Raw genomic sequence first — 19085 nt, forward strand, 5'->3', positions numbered from 1 at the left:
AAAACCCTTTCAAAGTTAAAGACATGCAGGAATCATTTCACCACTGAAATTCATTCACTTCTGGGAATAGGAACGTAAGTAACTAGAAAACATGCACAAAGCATTCTGGTCAACTGAGAGAGAAAAGAAAGTGGAAAGGAAGAGATGAAGAGTGAGTTTTGGCCATACAACACATGTATACTCTTACAAGGAATGGAATAAGATCATTAATATTGATACAAAGAAGGCAAGACCTCCATTCTTTAAGGCCAACAATAAATTCCACAGAACTCAAATGTTCTGTGATGATGAATGGACAGTCAACTGCCATGATCTGAACCTGTAATTCCAGGAACTCTAGACATTTCTAACCTAACAGCAAGCAAGCCATCCTCTATTCTGTTGTTTGTCAAACTGGGGGTTGCAACGTGGTTATGTGGGGATCACGAGCTGTGAGCCCCGACCTCAACCAGGTATGGGGTTATGAGCCTCCCTGCTTCCTCCTGGTGGAGGAACATGGGGGGAGGGGACGAGCGGTGATACACAGATACTACTCACCTCCACCCCCCATCCCCCCAATATTCCTCTGAGCCTCTTTAGAGGCTTTGGGGAAGAAGGGGGAGAAGCAAGAAGCAATGCCAGGGTTCCCTGCATCTAGGTCACTTTCCCCACATGGGAAAATGCTGTGAGGCAAGCATCAGGAGCTGCTGCTTTCTGCTCTCCCCTTATGCAGCCCAAGTGGGGAAAGAGACTTGGATGCAGGGAGCCCTTATGTTGCTCCTCGTTCCCCTCCCCCCCCCACAGCCTCCTAGGGGTGCATGGAGGAGCCACTTTCCAGGTGGGAGCAAGCAATAATACCAACTGCTCCAGGCAAGCAGGCCTGTTTCCCTAGGTGGATGCGGGGGTGTGTGTGTGTGTGTGCGTGCGTGTGCGCGCAAGAGTTGGGGCGAAAAGGACACAGTGCGGATGTTGGGGCAAAGCGGGAGTGGGGAGCTCATGGGGGCCAGGGACAGGCACGCAAAGGTGCGAGGGGGTTGCACTCAGAGGCTTGCTGTGTGAAATGGATCACCAGTACAAGAAGTTTGAATAAGGGATCTAGGCTGATTCATGTTCCATTTGAAATAAAATTGGATGAGAGAAATTTATAGCTGCCAAACAGAAAAGAACAGTCAACAGGGAAATAAATATGAGTTTCAAATTTCTAAGAGGGAGTTACTAACAATAAAAGGCATAAAAATGACTTCAATGTCCTTTTTAATATTTCCAGAGAAATTAGAAATGCTTTAGAATCTTATAATACAAAATACTTTAATAATTTTAAAATATCTAATATAGTAAAAAATGATATTGAACTCTGGACTTAATTATCAAAAAATCCTAAACTACCTTGAATACTTGAGATCCAGGCTCATTGTAGGTTTTGGCATTCTTTGCTAAAAGATCTATATCCTTGGCCATTGCATGAATGCTTTTATAACTTCCATTCTGCGGAACAAAAAAAAGAGAACAATTTACTCTTTAAATAAAAACTGATCCTTTTTATCCTGTCACAAGAAGAAAGAAAATACAAACACTGGAAAGTAAAAGGTAGCTCACACTGAATAAAGAAGACATTTCTTTATGCAGCATATAAACAACTTGAAGAAATTCATTGGGAAATGGAAAGAAAATCACAGAGGAGTTACAAATATAAAAGTTAATTTTTCTGTAAGTGACAGGTCCTACAAACATTAAATGAACAATGCACTGACTCCAAAATTATTTTAATAAATTAGATTATCCAAAACTTAAAATACACATCATTCTGATTACCATTTTAACTCAACTCTATCCTTCACTTGAAGTTCAGCGTGTATTAGCAGTCAGTATTTCACAAAATTCTGGAATTAGAGACAAATGCATCATTTGAAAAATTAGATTTGAAAGATTTCAGGTAGTATAAATCACTGACTTCTAGCTCTGGAAGTTCAAGATAACAGCTGCTAAAACCAAATGAGAATAGGAAAGGGTGAGTGGGAAAAAGCAAGATGGTAATCAGAATGACCCTAATCTAAACTTCAATATCTCAGTTTGCCAGGGCCAGAAATGACTACTTCTTACTAGCACATGTCCAAGAACCCATGCCATGCACTATACTCAATTTAAATGTACATCTCAAATTATAAAAACACAGTAAGAGGACCAAAAAATTGCCACCATGGCTAAACAACTATGTAAAAGAAGCAGTCAGAGGCAAAAAGGCATCCTTTAAAAAGTGGAAGTTAAATCCTATTGAGGAAAATAAAAAGGAGAATAATCTCTGGCAAGTGAAGTGTAAAAATATAACTAGGAAGGCCAAAAAGAATTTGAAGAACAGCTAGCCAAAGACTCAAAAAGTAACAGCAAACATTTTTAAGTACATCAGAAGCAGGAAGCCTGCTAAACAAACAATGGGGCCACTGGACAATTGAGATGCTAAAGGAGCACTCAAGAAAGATAAGGCTATTGCAAAAAAATAAGTGAATTCTTTGCATCCGTCTTCATGGCTGAGGATGTAAGGGAGATTCCCATACCTGAATCATTCTTTTTAGGTGACAAATCTGAGAAACTGTCCTAGATTGAGGTGCCATTAGAGGAGGTTTTGGAACAAATGATAAATTAAACAATAATAAGTAACCAAGACCAGATGGTATTCACCCAAGAGTTCTGAAGAAACTCAAATTGCAGAGCTACTAACTCTGATAGGTAAACGTATCATTTGAATCAGTTTCTGTACCAGATGACTAGAGGATAGCTAATGTGATGCCAGTTTTTTAAAAAGTCTCCAGAGGCAATCCTGGAAATTATGGGCCAGTAAACCTAATTTCAGTATCAGGCAAATTGGCTGAAACTATAGTAAAGAACAGAATTATCAGACACAGAGACAGACACTATTTGTTGGGGAACAGTCAACTTGGTTTTTGTAAAAGGAAATCATGCCTCACCAATTTACTAGAATTCCATGAGGGGATCAATAAGCATGTGGACAAGGGTGATCCAGTGGATATAATGTACTTGGATTTTCAGAAAGCTTTTGGCAAGGTCCCTTATCATAGGCTCTTAAACAAAGTAAGCTGCTATGCGATAAGAGGGAAGGTCATCTTCTGGATCAGTAACTGGTTAAAAGATAGGAAATGTAACAGTAAGAATAAATGGTCAGTTTTTAGAATGGAGAGAGATAAATAGTGGTGTCCCCCAGGGGACTTTACTGGGATGAGTACTGTTCAACATATTCATAAATGATCTGGAAAAAGGGGTAAACAGTGCGGTGGTAAAATCAGAAAACTACTCAAGATAGTTAAGTCCAAAGCAAGCCGCAAAGAGTTACAAAGGGATCTCACAAAACTGGGTAACTGGGCAACAAAATGGTAGATGAAATTCAATGTTGATAAATGCAAAGTAACGCACACTGAAAATTATAATCGCAACTAAAATAAATGGTGGGGTCTAAATTAGCTGTTGCCACTCAAAAAAGAGATCTTGGAGTCATTGTGGATAGTCCTCTGAAAACATCCACTCAGTGTGCAGCAGCAGTCAAAAAAAGCTAACAGAATGTTAGGAATCATTAGGAAAGGGATAGATAATAGGACAGAAAATATCTTACTGCCTCTTTATAAATCCATGGTATGCCGACATCTTGAATACTGTGTGCAGATCTGGTCACCCCATTTCAAAAAAGATACATTGGAATTGGAAAAGGTACAGAAAAGGGCAACAAAAATGATTAGGGGTATGGAAAAGCTTCCATATGAGGAGAGATTAATAAAACTGGGACTTTTCAGCTTGGAAAAGAAATAACTAAGGGGGAGATATGATAGAGGTCTATAAAATCATAACTGAATGGAGAAAATAAATAAGGATGTGTTATTTACTCCTTCTCGTATCACAAAAACTAGGGGCCACCAAATGAAATGAATAGGCGGCAGGTTTAAAATGAATAAAATGAAGCATTTCTTCATACAACACACAGTCAACCTCTGGAACTCCTCGCCAGAGGATGTTGTGAAGGCCAAGACTATAACGGGGTTCGAAAAAGAACTAGATAAGTTCATGGAGGATAGGTCCATCAATGGCTATTAGCCAGATGGGCAAAGACTGCTGTTTGCCAAAAGCTGGGAATGGGTGACGGGATAGATCACTTGGTGATTACCTGTTCTGTTCATTCCCTCTGAAGCACCTGGCATTCGCCACTGTCGGAAGACAGGATATTGGGCTAGCTGGACCATTGGTCTGACCCAGAATGGCCATTCTTATGTTCTTAACTGGTATTTCATTCCTACCAAGAACTAGTGGTTTAAGACACTGGACATTAAACTGTGACTACTTTTGGCACACTAGTCCAGGACTGACTATACCCAGTCCTGAACCTCAGACCAGTATATTTTTCAGTTTCTTAAATTACTGATAAGTATTACACTTATTACTGATCTACATAAGTTTCTAAACTTTAAAAAGCTTATTCTTCCAAAATTACAATATACAGCTCATTAACAAGATCATACTGTACCTGTATCCTCTGGGCAATAGTCTTAAGATCTATGGGCTCTTTAATTATTGCATAATAGTCAGGGTATTGCTAGAAAACAAAAATGATACATCTATTATTGTACGCTGGCATACATAGTTCCCCAGGGAAATACTAACAAAAAAAAATCGGTATTAAATAAGCTCTTATATTTGATGGCCTATTACCAAAGGCAGTTTACAGGATAGAATATCATCACCACGAGCTGAACGATTAAGTACAAATTCAGTATTGCAACTTGATTAAGCTTTATTCTCTTAACCAAAATTGTTTATTTCTCCATATCATAACCATCAAGATATACATTGCTCACCTAACTAATATTGCTTATTAACAACATTTGAAAGTGTTTATTTATATAGATTCACCAAATGAGCTAATGATCTCATTCATAGACTAGATTCCTTAAACTAAGATGAAATGTACACTAAATAGAGCTACACTCACTCTGAATTGAGCTGTAAGTGACTTCAAAACAAAATTTAGATTAGTAAAAAGATTATTTTAGGGTTGATGCATAAAAGTCTTTCCACCAGCAGAAAACTGGTGAAACAACAAACAGCACTTAGAGCTAATTAAGAAAAATGAAATACTTCATCATTCCACTAAAGTGATATGAAAAAGCTATTTCCTCAGAAAAAGAGAGTTTATAATATGACCTTTTATCCGATAATGCGTAACAATATTTTAACATTGACAGCTAACTATTAGATATTCATATAACATCTATCAGTATTAAAATATTACAGTACATTATCAGCTTCTTCAGTAAACAGGCATACGGGGGCGATTTCCACTGCAAAATATTATGACTTGGCAGCACTAAAGTATTTTTATTTATTTTTGTTCACTTGACTGTTTGTGTCACAGTCAGCCCACAGTATCAGTTATACCATTTTCCAGATACCAAACATAGAACACAAATGACTTAGTTTCATTACTCACCACTTTAGAGGGAAGCTTCTGAAACAGTTCACTTATGAGACGTCCTGATGGGTTGGTGGCTATGGCTACAGCTTCAAGCAGCTGTTCAAGAATCTCTTTCAAGTAGCTTGGAGAAGACTGGTACAGGAAATGAAGTTACAAAAAGCTTTGATGAGAAAGATCTCAATTTTATAAGAGCTTCTAATGGTCCCTGTAGAATATTTCAGTGTAAATGTATAAATATTTCTTTTCCATGGAAAAGAAGTTGAAAACAGCAACTATAAAGATGTGTGCAACTTTTCAAGACATAGTTCTATGATTATGCATTTAGTAAGGCATGTGAATAAGTCTGAACATCACATACACATTTCATGCATAGATCTGTTTTTCAGAGTTAAATAAAAATATGCATTGTAATGTCATGCAATACTAACTGAGATTTTCAGGCATAGCTCTTAGCCTAAGTCCCTGATTTAAGACAGTTCACAGAAGGACAAGTCTGAGAATAACACCATAGTGTTGACCATATGGGTGTCCCATCTGAAAGCATTCTCATGAGGCCCCAGATTTTCTTGCACCAAGCCTCAGGTCATGCAAATAGAGGTCATATTTATTATAAACTTTGACTGAAATAAAACCACATATACAATAGTTATATCACAGAACATCTTGTAACTATTTATTTCTTAAGAGTTCACTAATACATACACAAACATATGCAAAGATTATAAATACATACATAGAGAGTACTGAAACCATTACAGTTTTCTATGTATGTGTAAAAACCCTTACACAGTATATCAGAGTATAATCTAGTGACTTAAAGTATATGTATGCATGTCCCATTACCTGTTTTAGCACAGTTTAAGACTAATGTCTGAGACTAATGTCCCTCCATAAATTAAGGTTAACCTTACTTTGAAAGCCCAGTTTTCACATCTCTTAATTCACCAGCAAACTATACGATCAACATATTATACAGACTATGGTGAGAGACTGCGTCTCAGACACTCAAAAAAAACTACGGAACCATCTGATCAGCATTCTGTACAGCAGGAGAAGATCAAGAAAGAACTCTCAATGCTGAATAATCTCATGAAAAACCAAATGTCCACAGAAAATTCCATGTGGTTGATATTTACAACAAGAAGACAGGCCATTTACAACACTCACTTTGCTTCTCTACAGAGAAAAAAGGACTCTAAACTAGCTAAACTCCTACATGCCACAAGAGACCACAACTGTGATACCCTTGACTCATCCAACAATATTGTAAATCTATCCAGCTATACACTTAACCCAGCAGAAGAGTCGGTCTTATCTCGGGGACTCTCTTTCTGACCTACCACCCCCACACACGATACAATTCTGCGGTGACCTGGAATCCTACTTTCGCCATCTCTGACTCAAGGAATATTTCCACCACACCACTGAACACCACACTAACCCACAGATACCTTCCTACCAACGCTACAAGAAGAAGAATTCTGCATGGACTCCTCCTGATGGTTGAAACAACAGACTAGACTTTTACATAGAGTGTTTCTGCCGACGTGCACAAGCTGAGATTATCGACAAGCAACACCGCTTGCCCCATAACCTCAGTCATGCAGAACGCAACGCCATCCACAGCCTCAATAACAACTCTGACATTATAATCAAAGAGGCAGACAAAGGAGGTGCCTTTGTCATCATGAATAGATCTGATTACGAACAGGAGCCCACAAGACAGCTCTCCAACACCACATTCTACAAGCCACTACTGTCCGATCCCACTGAAGAATACCAAAAGAAACTACAACATCTACTTAAACTCCCTAAAGAAACACAGGAACAAATCTACACAGACACATCCCCTGAGCCCCAATCAGGGTTATTCTATCTGCTAACCAAGATCCACAAACCTGGGAATCCTGTACACCCCATCATCTCAGGCATTGGCACACTCACAGCAGGACTGTCAGGCTATATGGACTCTCTCCTCAGGCCCTATGCCACCAGCACTCCTAGCTATCTTCGTGATACCACTGACTTCCTGCGTAAACTACAATCCATTGATGATCTCCCAGAAAACACCATCCTAGCCAGTATGGATGTAGAAGCTCTCTACACCAACATTCCACACAAAGGTGGAGTACAAGCCATCAGGAACATTTTCCCTTATGATGATATGTCACATAGCTGAACTTTGTGACTTTGTCCTGACCCAGAACTACTTCAGATTTGGAGCCAATACATACCTTCAAGTCAGTGGCACAGCTATGGGCACCCGCATGGCCCCACAGTATGCCAACATTTTTATGGCTGACCTAGAACAATGCTTCCTCAACACTCGCCCCCAAGCACCTCTCCTTTACCTACGCTACATTGATGACATTTTCATCATCTGGACCCACGGGAAAGAGTCCCTCGAAGAATTCCACCGGGATTCCAATAATTTCCACCCCACCATCAACCTCAGCCTGGACCAGTCCACACAAGAAATCCACTTCCTGGACACTCCAATACAAATAAAAGATGGTCACATTAATACCACCCTATACCAAAAACCAACTGACCGCAATACATATCTTCATGCCTCCAGCTTCCACCCTGGACACATTACACGATCCATTGTCTACAGCCAAGCCTTAAGATACAACCGGATTTGCTCCAATGCCTCAGACAGAGACAAATACCTACCGGATCTCCATAAAAGATTCTTAAAACTACAATACCCACCTGGAGAGGTGAAGAAACAAATTGACAGAGCCAGACGGGTACCCAGAAGTCACCTACTACAGGATAGACCCAACAAAGAAAACAAAAGAACACCACTTGCCATCACCTACAGCCCCCAACTAAAATCTCTCCAGCACATTATTAAGGATCTACAACCTATCCTAGCAGATGATCTCTCACTCGCTCAAGCTGTGGGAGACAGACTTATCCTTGCTTACAGACAGCCCCCCAACCTGAAGCAAATATTCACCAGCAACCGTACACTATACAAGAAGAATACTGACCCAGGAACATATCCCTGCAACAAACCCCATTGCCAGCTCTGCCCACACATCAGCTCTAGTGACACCATCACAGGTCCTAACCACATCAGCCACACCATAAGGAGCTCATTCACCTGCACATCTACTAATGTAATATATGCCATCATGTGCCAGCAATGCCCCTCTACCATGTACATTGGTCAAACCAGACTGTCACTACGCAAAAGAATAAACGAACACAAATCAGACATAAAAAATGGTAACCATAAACCAGTCGGAGAGCACTTCAGTCTCCCAGGACACTCTGTAACTGACAAAGTTGCTATACTTCTACAAAAAAACTTCAAAAACAGACTTCAAAGAGAAACTGCAGAACTGGAACTCATATGCAAACTTGACACAATTAAACTGGGTCTAAATAAGGACTTGGAATGGTTATCTCATTACAAGAAGTAATTGTCACTGTTCACACATTCTCACCTCCTAATCAATGGTTGTGAATAGGCCTCAACTACTCTAAATGAATGGATTTGCTCATACCTAACTTCCCCACTGTTGTTCCTTACCCTTAGATGTGTATATATATATATATATATATACACACACACACACCTCCTCTCTGATTTCTATTCCTTACATCTGACGAAGTGGGTTACAGCCCAAGAAAACTTATGCCTATAGAAATGAAATTTGTTAGTCTTTAAAGTGCTACAGGACTCTTGTTGTTTTTGCTATAAATGCAATACTTCCTACTTACTAGTTCAGAAATTGCCCCTTGATTGTCATGCCCTTCATCCTCTTCCTCCTCCTCCTCCGCATCACCTTTCTGAACAAACTCATTCTTTGTGCGCAAATACAAATCCCACAGTTTGCAGGCAGCTTTATATTCAGGAGAATCTGGCTGTGAAAACGAATCAAACAGCACAATATTATTGCTAGTCAATTATTTTAAAAGTGTTCTTAAAATTCTGAGCATTCTGAAGTGAAATATACTAAATAAAAAAAATACAGCAATTACTGATTATGTAACTCTTCAACAGAGTGATGTCAGGAATGGTATTACGAATTAAAATAGATAGCCTCCACTAGCTCCACCACACTTAAGGACATGCACTGCCATCAAAGCTTAAAACAAATATCCGTAAACTCAGTAACCCAGAGTGAGTTTCGACTGAAGCTTGTGCAGGACAGATTAAAAAAATCTTCAACTACAAAAAAGTTGGAGAAGTGTTCAGATTATGTTACAGTAGCATCATGATAGGTATTTCAAAGGACATTCAAGAGTGGTGGGCTCAAATGTTTACCTTAAATCAGGGTTTGTTATCATTTTGTGGCACCTCGGTTTTAATTTATGCAGCAAAGGCAAGAGCTAATTATTTTGCACTTTAAAATTTTATTTTAAAATAGATTGCACAGTAGATTTGCGTGCTTTCATAATTCACCGTTAAGTGTAGAATTCCAGAGAATCTGAGTGCATCCTACCCAGTATTATATCTTGGGGGATAGTTAGAAATCAAAATGTTGTCCATACAGGGAAAGCAATTTGCAGGCATTTCCCCAATAATTAAAATAGTTCTTTGAAACTGGGTTATTTTTCACAACAGTGCAATAATATCATAGAGAAGGAGGTGAGGGGACTGGAAAAGAGTGAAAAGAAAAGGATTTTTGGGGACAAAAGTTTCCTCTCCCTAACCTTCAAAAAAAAGCACACACACATATATATATACTAATAAAGGGGAAAAGTGGAGAGTGATGGACCAACCCTCACCAAACACACAAACTGGTATGGGGTTTTATTCAATAACAAAGAATTTTTTTAAAAAAAAGGGGCTAGTCCAGGATAATTGGTAGGGAAAACAGAAGTGGGGCTACTGGGCTAAATATCAAAGCAGGAGAAAAAATTATGAGCAGCATCATGACAATCAGAACAAAGCATGACATGATGGCAAATTTTAGTTCAGGAGCTCTCAGGCCATCTTTTAAAATAAATGGGAGATGACCCCCTTAATCTAGTTATATGCCCCACAGTCAGCAACATTTTTATTAGTCCCACCAATGACAATATATCCCCATCTTCCTGCATATGTTAACTGTGGCATACCTGATACAGAATATGATAAAATGTAAGAAGTTGGGTATATAAATAAGATTCACTAATTTAAAAGCACTATGCGGTATTTTTTCTGCCTTTTCCTTTTCTTCTCTCCCTTTCTCTGTTTATTCTCTCACTCTCTGGAAAATATTGCTTTATCTTCCTCCTGCAGGCCTAAATCATGTTTGCTTACTGTTGTGTTCTTCTTGTTTCATCTTCGTTCTTATTAATGACACAAATGAGCAATTTTTGCAGGGAAAACAAGGAATCCTAAACTCTGTATTCAGAGTAAAATAAAGGAGGTTCAGATTTTAGAACATTTTATTCATCTTTCATTCGCACCAGTTCTCCCAGCTGGAAACAAAGACAGCCAACATCATGTGGGAAGCAAACACTTTGCAGTGGTTCCCAGAACACAGTTTGGGAACCTCTGTAGTGTTTTCTACTATATTCTGTTAAATTGCAATCAAAAAGCAATAGTTACAAATTTCAATAATTTTTCAAAAAGCAACATATACATAAAAATAAAAAATTGCTCTTATGTGTTCAACTTGGTCATATCACTGGAAAGATAATTTATCCTAGATTTGCAGTAAAGTTTTAGAAATGGTGAGGGGGTTGATCGATGTTTCCACCCCCATGCATGTCACCCTCTGCCCTCTAACTCTGAGCTCCAGCTTGGGCTGCCTGTGACTAAGCGCTGCCCCCGTCATAAGCCACCACTAACTGAACCCCAGCCAAGGAGTAGATAGGAATCAGGGTGATTAGGCTGAGGCCAGGAGAAGCTATCCCAGGCGAGAGAGACACCCCAACCTTCCTCCTCTCCCATGACATTCATCCCTCTGTCCATTCAAAGTGAGCTTTGGCCACCTCTGATTTATATAAGTGTATAACTACTGCTTTTTTTAACAGAGTATAATACTCCAGAGGTTCCAACCCAATCAGTGTCCTGCACACCACTGATCGTTAGCAAACCATTTGTTTACCAGTGGTGTTAGCTTTCCTCCTTGTTTCCAGCTCAGAGAAAGAACTGATGGAAAAGAGAGATGAAATCACATTACTTTTGCTCTTTTCTTTCAAAAAACAAAAAAATTATATATTTGCTTTTCTATATTTTATTTGATCAATTCATTAAATGGGAACGTATTGGTTTAATATTTTAAATCTGTTCCTCCTTTACTTGCTTGGTCAATACTAAGTTCAGGATTTACTTATGCTCTTTAATGTTTTTCAAAAAGCAAAACACACTTATCACCAAATGCCTAAAAATACATATTTCCCTAATATTTTTCCATGGACGCAACTGCTGTAGTTGGGCAGGGATGCTTTATGATTATGGGAGGAGGCACATGAGGTAACCTCTGTACTAAGATCTGGTCCATACTACTGAAAAGTTTTGGAAACACTGCAGTACTGGACCAGATGTATATTGCCATAATGGTGTCTTACATACGATACTGGCTGTAACCTCTAAAAGCACAGAGACCTGCACACAGATCTGCTTCAGAATATATGAATTTGTGCCTTTAAGTGAAGTTTCCTCACCTTATAATAAGCCTTTGCATTGTTAAATAGTAGCTGAAAATCAGCAGTCAAGAGGTTCACATCATCATACTCCTCCATTTTTAGCTTCTGTTGGATTTTCATTAAATCAATAGGCTGAGAAACCACTTCATAGTAGTCTGGCTGATTTCTGTTGTAACAATAAGTAAAGATTCTGAGCACTGAATGTGAACCCTATAGTATTTAAGTTTATACAAGTTTAAAAGCAATGTAGAAATGTTTCTAATAGGTTTTTGCTACAACTTGAATAGCTCAAATATACAAACAACTTTAACACAAATGTATTAGCACATATTTAAAAATTTAGCCTATAAAAATTACAGACAGAAATAGTCTAATCACATCATCTACTCCATTCCCAAGAGTCAGTTCAGGGCTGTTCCCTAAGTTATATTTTCAAGTGTTTTATTACTTTACCCTTGGAGACAATTTTACAGTCAAACAGAGCTCAATGTCAGGAAGGTTTTATATGCAATGTTTCATATAAAATCAAACGTTTACTAGTCTCCCTGAAAATATGCACCTGTGTTAAATGTGCATTTGAACAATTGTATCAAATATTAAGATCAAACACTAATGCAAGTTTGTTGTATATTTAATGCATAGGTCTCACGGCTTTTCAATGGATGATCTACTTCTCAAAATCCATTTGTTCCAGGACTAACTCTCATAACTAAGATTCTTACAAATCAATGCCATATTCTTACCTTCGTTTTGGTGCCCTAATGAAAAGCTCACATAAGAGCCTGCCTTGTTCATCTTTGTAATCTCTGATTGTGTTGTACAGTTCATGGCACACAGCAATCTAAAAGACAAGAATAATCCAGTAAAACAATGAGAATGCTCAGGAGGCAACAAACTGATGGTATGCCTGCACTTGAAATGCTACAGCAGCACAGCTGCGCCACAGAAGCATTTCAGTGTAGACACTACCTATGTCAATAGGAGGGGTTCTCCGGTCTGCATAAGTGATCCAGTGCCCCAAGAAAGAGCAGCTAGGCCGATGGAAGAATTCTATCTACACAAGGGCTTAGGTCGGCATAGCTATGTTTCTCAGGAGTGTGCATTTATGCTGATGTAAATTTTCAGTGTAGACCAACCCTAAGCCCTAGTAAGGGTAGGAAGGTGGGGGAGGGGAGTGCCATGCCATAAATTGCTCTACAGCAGTGTATTAAACGGCCAGCCCATTTGATGTATTAATATATTACCATGGCATACTCAGATTCTGCAGAATCTTTGCATGTTTTTTCTTTTTAAAAAAAGGAGTTCTCTAGCCCTATGTTTGCAAAGGAAACTTCCCAAATGTAAGCCAATGCAGTGTTGACTTTCTTGAGTCTGTAGACACCAGAAACAATAAATAAGGAACTGTGGACTCTCCTGTCCCACAATTAAGCTCACTAGGGTGCTAATTAATGTCTAAAGATGACACGTCAAATGTTAGCATTTTCTATTTCTTCACTGATCATTTTAGTGGATGGAAGGAAGAACTGAAAGCCATAAGTAAGGTTAAGATTTTGTCACAGGTATTTTTAGTAAAAGTCAGGGACAGGTCGTGGGCAATAAACAATAATTCACAGAAGCCCATGACCTATCCCTGACTTTTACTAAAAATACCCTGGGGGAGGGGATCAAACAGAACATTGCCGGGGCTTGCAATTGATCCAGCCCCACCGCTGCTTCTGGGGCAGGGGCTGACTGCTGATATTCCAGCCCTAGAGGGCTGACCCAACCCCGGGAACTGGCCGCTGGTCAGCTGTTCCAGAAGTTGCTACTCCAGCAGTCCCAGGACTGACAGCTGCTGTAGCCCTGTCCCAGAATCCATGACAGAATTGTATCCTTAGCCATAAGTTATAGAAATCAAGAACTGCTACAGAGAAGCAGATGCAATGGGAAAATAAGACAAGAAATAAAAAGATAGTGAAGAAAAAGAAAAGCAGCTAAAAAAGAATGGGTAAGGAAGAGAAAAAGGACAGCAAATGTGATGGTCTTAAAGGTGAACATATTTTTATGAGCTAGGGCTGAATAATGTGCCGAACAAATAATAATAAAAACTAGAACTTTAGGTGAAGCACTATTCTACCTCCTGCTCTTTGTGCAAATCTTGTATTGACATCAGTGGGAGAACTGTTGTGGACTGACGGAGCTACATAGTCCTAAATTTATGCCTCAGCCCACACATCATAATGAAAAGTGTAACTCAGACATCTCCACAGAATGAGCTTGATATCCCTGCTCTACAGCAGCCATTCTAACCAGTGTAGAAACAGGACTGCTGGGTTCAGGAGGAAGTTGTAACTAGCCCTCCTCATTCAAAATTAAAGTTCAGGACAGAAAAGTGCACAACACAGCAAGGGAAACTGAAGCAGTTCCTCAGGGTTCCCTAGAGGTGTAGAATACCATCCCACGGGGGTAAGCCTAGAAGACGACATTACAACCCCAGGAAACAGCCATAGAACACTACGTTGTCCCCTTATCTTAAATATCCTCACTAAATATAAATCTTTTTTTCAAGCAGCAAATGTTTCCTTAAAGCTGTTCAAAAGGTATTCCACATTTGGATTTATGCAGTAAGACATAAGACGTATATATTACAATGGTACTTACAGGATCTACAGTTGGAAGATTGGAAAGTCTCCTCCTTTTCCTGCTTGGGCCTGGTATATTTGTTGAATGGTGACCATCATCAAAATCTCCTCCACTGATGCTGCTGGAAGGAGAAGTAGCCCTTCGTCTCTTGGAACCCATGGAATCCAACTTCTTCTATAATAAAGAAAGATGTTCTTAAACTTATGGCTTTGCATCCAAGCTCTCTTGTCAGAGTGAGCTATTAAACTTGCAGTTGTCTAGGATGTATGTATTTAAGATGATTCACAGAGATTTAGTTATGCATAATTACCTGATGAAATCATATAGCTAAAATACTGTTAATATTTTTGATAGTTTAGGATTGGATTATCAGGTAGAGTTTTACAATGCCATGCACCACCATAACAGCAGAGTGCCTTGGATTCATATAGGTTGATGAAAATGCATCTAACAACACTTACTAGTATGCTTTCTGAAGTCACAAGCACTGATGGGTGATTTCTCATTTCATACATAATAAACTGATAACTTTAGTCATGACAGATGAACTAGTTCAAACAGATAGGTGATTCTGATTGACAAGTACACCATCCCATGTCAAAAAACAAAAACAAAACACGCTGTTGATGTAATTAAATGACTACACTGACAAGTAAAAATCACAACTGCTACTTACTATCTAGTCCTGGGATTACACCAAAAAGATGTGCAATCTGGTTACATTGTTATGTTCTCAAGCCCTCCCTATTCCCTCTGGAATGCTAAAATGAATGTGGACCGGATGGCTCAAGTGACTGGCAATGCAATAGAGTCTGTCTCCTCTTGGCCACAGCTTTGAATTTACTAACGTCAATCGTGCCTGAAATTAATAAACCATCCAACAACTACTGAGTGGTTTATTAAACAAGCTGGTGGACCTAGCCCCATTTCTAGCAGCAAGCTATCACAAAAACTTATCTCTACTGGCACTATTGTGGGGCATCTCAAAGACTGAAGACTGAACAGGTACAGAGATTCCCCAGATCTCCTCCCATTTTCTAATAGAATCCAGGCATTTTTTTCTTGTATGTGTTGTTTTTACATAGTACAGCAGTCTGGCATAACTACATTATGGTATCTCTTACATATTCCAGGAATAGAATTAATTACCAGCAAATGAATAAGTTGAATGAATATGGGGGGTGTGGGTGTGGTTCATCATGGCTAGGATTAAAAAAAAAAAAAAAAAAAAAAAAAAAAAGAGGCCAGGTAGGGAGAGGGGGAATGGTGCATATATGATCAATAATTTACCAGATTTACCAGAGTACAACCAGCACCTCGAAAAGCCAGTCTCCTCATAGTCTCTGTTGGCCAAGTTAAGATACTGGGAGAAGGTAAGGCTTTAAAAGTGCAAATTCGGCAATGGTGTTAGTACAGTCTAAACTGAAAGAGAAGAAGGAGAGAAAAATAGAGGGAAGATAAAAAGGAGAGAACGAACAGACAGAATTCAAGGAAAACAGTGAGTAAATAGAAAGAAAAGGACGGGGAGGAGAGGGAATATATAGATTAGTGTTTTTGGTTTTAACAAAAACAACCTTCCACAAAATATTTTCTGTACAGAAAATAAGTCATTTTTCTTGAAATTTTTAAACAAAATGTTTGCTTTTTCCTAATGGCCCTGCTGACACATCACAGATTTTACTACGTCTGAATGTAAAAAAAGAAAGAACAACTGCAACACTGTAAACTGGTGGGAGTGGAGAAGCAGCACAACAAATGTAAAAATAAAATACGTTTTTAAATTCTCAAAAAAAGTAATAAGCCCACATCATCAAGAAACATCTTCAGAGGAGTTTTATGGCTCTCTTTACTAAACAGTAACCTTTCTTACCAAACATTTAACCCATGTTCATAAAACTTCAGCCACATACCAGATTACATGATAGTTTGCCAAATCAGATAACACAACAAATACTTCAGTTTGCTTGTTGATAAACACTTCTATCAAAACCAAGCTTGTTATCAACCAAGGCAGAAAATATAAGGCTGTATTTTGTTAGCAGCATAGCTATACCTTTTCAATGTCAGTTTCTCTTTTAAGAATTATTTTCTAACAAATCCCATCCATATACACAGAACTGTGTAAAAAACAGAAAAAAAAATTAGTCTTACCTATCTAGTATGCACTACTTCACTATTTGGAACCAGAACCAAAATACATGGAAGACAATTTGTTAGCCAAATGACAGATTTTTCCTATGCATTTTTACACTGCACTTGCTCTTATGGAAGAAGCTTAAGAGCTAAGTATTAAATTTTAATTGATACTTCATTTAAGGACCTCAGTACTTTTTCTCCCTGTACAACTCACATATATGTAAAACCTATATCAAGATTTGGATGCCATCATATACCCAAATTCAGAAACAATCACCCATAAGATGTTTGACAGCTAGAAAACAATATTGAATAGCTGCCATAAAACTGGTAACATTTCAGAGCCTAAACTGCATTAAATATGCTCTTGGTCTCTACCTTTCTGTACAATAATCAAGTTATTGATCACAAAAAAAGAATACCTTATATTTAGGTGAGAAAAATATAGAAAATATTGCTTTCTTCTCAATGAAAGTGATGTCTCATGGTGCCTTCTGGGGTACCAACAATCTCCCTACCTACAAACACATTAATTCCTTGTGTAAAGTAGAGATGGCCTTGAGACCTATTCAGACATTCCCACAGGACCTGAGAACAGTGTCTCTGCAGCACTCCCATGAAAAATTGCTTTTTCATACCTTTCTAGCCACTCTTAAAAAGTCAGATCTCTTATAATACCTTCTTCTACGACTACTCACTGAGCTCTCTTGCCATTCCTAAGACATGACAGGTCACTCATTGCCAAACTGTTTCTCCTGACGACATGTCAATAATCATTTTTCTGTTGTGATCTGTTCAGGACCCATCAACATATTATAATGTCTAATCGCTTTGAAAGTGTCACGGTTTACACGTATTCAAGACAACTTGCCAATGGGCTTTTAATAAGCATTTACTTTTCTGCATCCCTTTAAAAATAACCAATCAAGAAAAATATACAGGTGCTAAGAAAAGCAAATTCACATTTCTGTAGAAACATTTCTCAGATAATGGGCAAATGTCACAAAATGACAGAGGGAATTTATCATACAATCTTTCCATATGATTATTGATAAATAAATCCCAAAACATATGAGGAAAAGTGGGTGGAGAGAATGAATTGTAAAAGGATAAAGTTAGCAAAGTTAAATGCACGTTTATTTCTTTATTAATCTTTAAAGGGATAATGGACCAGGGACAGATAATCTAACATCTTATTTAATCAACTACAGGGTATAATATAGGTCTGCTTCTAGTTTAAATACTACTAAATACATTTTCTAACAAATTTTGTGAGGCTCTTTTGGTAAGACAAGATAGACCCAGTCCTTCCAAAACCTATTTATGGCACTACCAATATAATAAAATATTATCTGTATAGATACATACATACCAAGTATTGTAGAATCATTAACTATGCATCAACCAGCATTTTACTGGTGGAAAAACTGAGGCAGAGACTATATTATATCATTCTCTTTCTATATTTTGATTTGTAAAAATATCATGCACATGGATTTGTCTCTCTCTCATTCCTACCAGTCCTGACATGTGTTTCACTCTCATACATCATACTTGCAAGTTCTCTGAGACAGAAACAGTCTTTTGTCCCTTTCTGAGAAAAGGCTGAAAGAATTGGGCATATTTAGTCTAGCAAGGAGATGACTGGAGTGGGAGTAGACATTAATCACAGGCTTCAAATACATAAACGGTTGTTGTAAAGAGGACGCTGATCAATTGTTCTCCATGTCCACCGAAGGTAGGACAAGAAGTAATCAGCTTAATTTGAAGCAAGGGCAATTTAGGTTAGATATCAGAAGAACCTTTCTAGTTATAAGGTTAGTCAAGCCCTGGAAAAGGTTTCCAAGGGAGGTTGTGAAATCCCCATGACTGGAGGTTTCTAAGAACGGGTTGGACAAACACCTGTCGGGGTGGTCTAGGTTTATGGTCCTGCCTCGGCATAGGGGGTCTGGACTTTACTGATACCTCTGGTACAAAAGGCCGTGCTCCTTGACTGGAGCCCCGGGGTGCCAGGAATAAATATTACTAACGTGCCCATGGTCAGAGCTGGGGCCTGGGAGTCAGGACTCCGTGGGTCTGTTCCCAGCTCCGAGAGCGACTCGAGGAGTTGATTGCTTTGACAAGCCGCTTCGCCGCTCCCTGCCGCAGTCTCCCCCAGCCATGGCAGAGGGCTGCCACCACCGGCCTGGCAGAGGGAGCAATGGACCCGCGCCCCCCCGGGGAGGGGAGCTGGTGCCCCGGCGTGGGGGAGGGGAAAGGTGGCAGGGCTGAGGGAGGG

The 19085-nt window shown here is 38.9% G+C and overlaps 1 protein-coding gene across 6 annotated transcripts in view; it reads right to left on the minus strand.

Annotated features, from left to right (window-relative positions):
- Positions 1–19085, minus strand: part of PBRM1 (polybromo 1) — a 99766-nt gene that overhangs the window by 79438 nt on the left and 1243 nt on the right. For 5 of the 6 annotated variants that reach the window (XM_067568064.1, XM_067568063.1, XM_067568061.1 and 2 more), the window contains exons 2-8: positions 14690–14845; positions 12793–12890; positions 12068–12215; positions 9188–9331; positions 5468–5584; positions 4505–4573; positions 1366–1464 (exon numbers count right to left, since the gene is read on the minus strand). In XM_067568064.1, coding sequence (XP_067424165.1) covers positions 1366–1464; positions 4505–4573; positions 5468–5584; positions 9188–9331; positions 12068–12215; positions 12793–12890; positions 14690–14845 — 831 coding nt within the window. The remainder of the gene's footprint in view (positions 1–1365; positions 1465–4504; positions 4574–5467; positions 5585–9187; positions 9332–12067; positions 12216–12792; positions 12891–14689; positions 14846–19085) is intronic. The other variant, XM_067568062.1, reaches the window with a different exon arrangement.

Source organism: Emydura macquarii, unplaced genomic scaffold (assembly GCF_026122565.2).
Source record: "Emydura macquarii macquarii isolate MOO-44397 ecotype Brisbane River unplaced genomic scaffold, CSIRO-AGI_Emac_v2 contig_2846, whole genome shotgun sequence".
In the NCBI taxonomy this organism is placed as follows: domain Eukaryota; kingdom Metazoa; phylum Chordata; order Testudines; family Chelidae; genus Emydura; species Emydura macquarii.